This window comes from Telopea speciosissima, chromosome 3 (genome assembly GCF_018873765.1).
Source record: "Telopea speciosissima isolate NSW1024214 ecotype Mountain lineage chromosome 3, Tspe_v1, whole genome shotgun sequence".
Classification (NCBI taxonomy): Eukaryota; Viridiplantae; Streptophyta; class Magnoliopsida; order Proteales; family Proteaceae; genus Telopea; species Telopea speciosissima.
The window spans coordinates 41917143-41919828 of NC_057918.1; the positions used below are offsets into that span (position 1 = coordinate 41917143).

Sequence of the window (2686 nt, forward strand, 5' to 3'; positions counted from 1 at the left end):
AATGCATATTATAATGAGAAATTGTTATAACGTTATGCCTTACATAAGGCACTGTAAATATATGTCCTTGTTTAACCTTAATAGTTACATTGTTGTTAATGCATATCAAACTATTGTTGTAAATGCTAATAGTTTGATTCTTTCCTCAACTGATCAACCATGGTTGGACAACATCCAAATACTTATCAGCGGGTGAATGCTCGAGGATGTATTAATACGGCCTCTACTTTTAATCCCCCTAATGTTGATCAGTCCCAAAGGGAGGATGTTCATGAAAATCCTCCAAATCTCACGGTCCGAGATGTTACTGCTATAATAGATTATATGATGGATCGGCAACAAGAACAAATGCAACAGTTTATGACTACTATGGCCACATAGATGCAAGATACTATGTGGTCCATGCAGATCCCTCCTACTACCCCTGCTACCCCTGTTCCTCCTGCTGTCCCAGCTGCACCAAATGCTCCTGCAAATGATGCTACTGGCCGCTTAATGGAGAGATTCTTAAAGATCCAGCTCCTTACTTTTACTGGGATCTCTAGGGATTCCCTTCTACCAGTTAAGTGGATTAAAGAAATGGAGAAAGCCTTTGAGTTCTTAGGCTGCAATGAAGAACAAAAAATTTCCTATGCAAGATATAAGCTACAACAAGAAGCAGAAGCTTGGTGGCAGATCACTAAGCCTATTTTGGCTGCTGCCCAACCTGTTCTAACCTGGGAAATCTTCAAGGAAGCCTTCTTTGGCAACTATTTCCCTACTAGCGTGAGAAAGAAGAAGGAAGTGGAACTCATGGAGTTAGTTCAAGGCCCCAGATCAGTGTTAGAATATCAACAGAAGTTCGAAGAACTCTTTTTCTTCGCTCCTCCCCACTTGAACACTAATGAGGCTAAACCACAAAAGTTTGAAGATGGATTGAGGCCATCCCTTGCCACAGTAATGATTACATATAAGACTCAAGGTTACTCAGAAGTTGTATAAATAGCTAAGAGGATTGAAGACAAACAAAGAGACACCTATCTGACTAATATGGGGTCTGGCAAGAGATCAGCACCTTTTATAGACAGAGAATATAGTAAATTTTCTAAGCCAGTTTACTACAGCTCAGCCTCTTCTCAACTACAAAAGGGGGCTATAGATTCATCAGCTCCTAAGCCAGTGTATGCAAATCCCAACATCAAGGCTATAGAAGTTCCGACAAGTGTAGCCAGCCAGGAAGCCAAGTGCTACAATTATGGTCAAACATGCCACTATTCAAGGACCTGTACCAATCGGAGGCCTCCACTACCCCATCGATAACAAGGCAACCAGCCTCAAGGTCGAGTTTATTCTATCTCCGCTGGGGAAGCTGAGGCAAGTTAGACTGTAGTTACAGGTATAAATCCTATCTATACTTTTCCTTATGCTCATTGTTTAGAGACATACACATGCATTCATCCAATTTTATCGAATAGGTACCATTCTTGTCTGTGCATCGTCAGCATATACATTGTTTGATACCAGAGCCATGCATTCCCTTGTGTCTCCGTCTTTTGCGAAGAGACTGGGGATTTCACCCAAGAGTCTAACAAGTGGTTTGGCGGTTAGCACACCCACAGGATTGACAATAGAGTTAGACACAGTGTATGAACCATGTCTTGTAAGGATTGATGCCCGAGAAATGATAGCACATCTAATCCAACTTGATATGACTGACTTTGATGTCATATTGGGTATGGATTGGTTGGCAGCATACAAAGCAAATGTGCTTTGTGCGGATAGGAAGATTGTTTTCCAGCCCAAGGGGGAACAAGGGTTTATATTTGTGGGAGATAAGAAGAAAAAGTCAGTAAAGACAGTGATTTCAGCACTTCAGATGAAGAAATTACTTAGCAAAGGTTGCCAGGGATACCTTGTCTCAGTGATAGTTACAGAGACTAAGGTTAGACCTATGTCAAAATTTTTTATTGTGAGGGAGTTTTCTGATGTGTTCCCTGATGATTTGACAAGTCCACCTCCTCCAAGGGAGACTGAGTTTATAGTTGATTTACTTCCTGGAGCAGCACTAGTGTCCAAGGCACCGTATAGAATGGCGCCAAGTGAGTTGAAAGAATTGCAAGCTCAACTGCAAGACTTACTAAGAAAGGGGTTTATCAGGCCAAGTGTCTCACCTTGGGGTGCACCGGTATTATTTGTGAAGAAGAAAGATGGGAGTATGCGCATGTGCATAGATTATCGGGAATTGAACAAGTTGACAATTAAGAATAGATATCCTTTGCCAAGGATTGATGACCTCTTCGATCAACTACAAGGTGCAAGGGTGTTTTCAAAGATTGATCTCAGATCTGGATACCATCAACTTCGAGTCAGGGAAGGCGACATCAATAAAACAACCTTTCGAACTCGATATGGGCATTATGAGTTTTTAGTGATGCCCTTTGGCCTTACTAATGCACCGACAGCTTTTATGGAGCTAATGAATCGGGTTTTCCATGATGTCTTGGATAAATTTGTAATTGTATTCATAGATGACATCTTGGTTTACTCCAAGAATGAAGAAGAACATACAGAACACTTGAGATTTGTAATGCAAAGGCTAAGGAAGAAACAATTGTATGTCAAATTCAGCAAATGTGAATTTTGACTATCACAAGTTGGGTTTCTGGGCCATATTATTTCAGCAAAGGGAATTGAAGTACATCCTGCT

At 41.0% G+C, this 2686-nt stretch overlaps 1 protein-coding gene across 1 annotated transcript; it reads left to right on the forward strand.

Annotated features, from left to right (window-relative positions):
* The first annotated feature begins 381 nt into the window (after positions 1–381).
* LOC122655180 lies at positions 382–981 on the forward strand. The gene has a single exon (XM_043849397.1). The coding sequence runs from the start codon at positions 382–384 to the stop codon at positions 979–981; it is 600 nt and encodes a 199-aa protein (XP_043705332.1).
* Positions 982–2686: the final 1705 nt, after the last annotated feature.

Coding starts and splice junctions, on each gene's coding strand:
- LOC122655180 (XM_043849397.1), top strand. CDS start 382: ATGCAAGATACTATGTGGTCCATGCAGATCCCTCCTACTACCCCTGCT.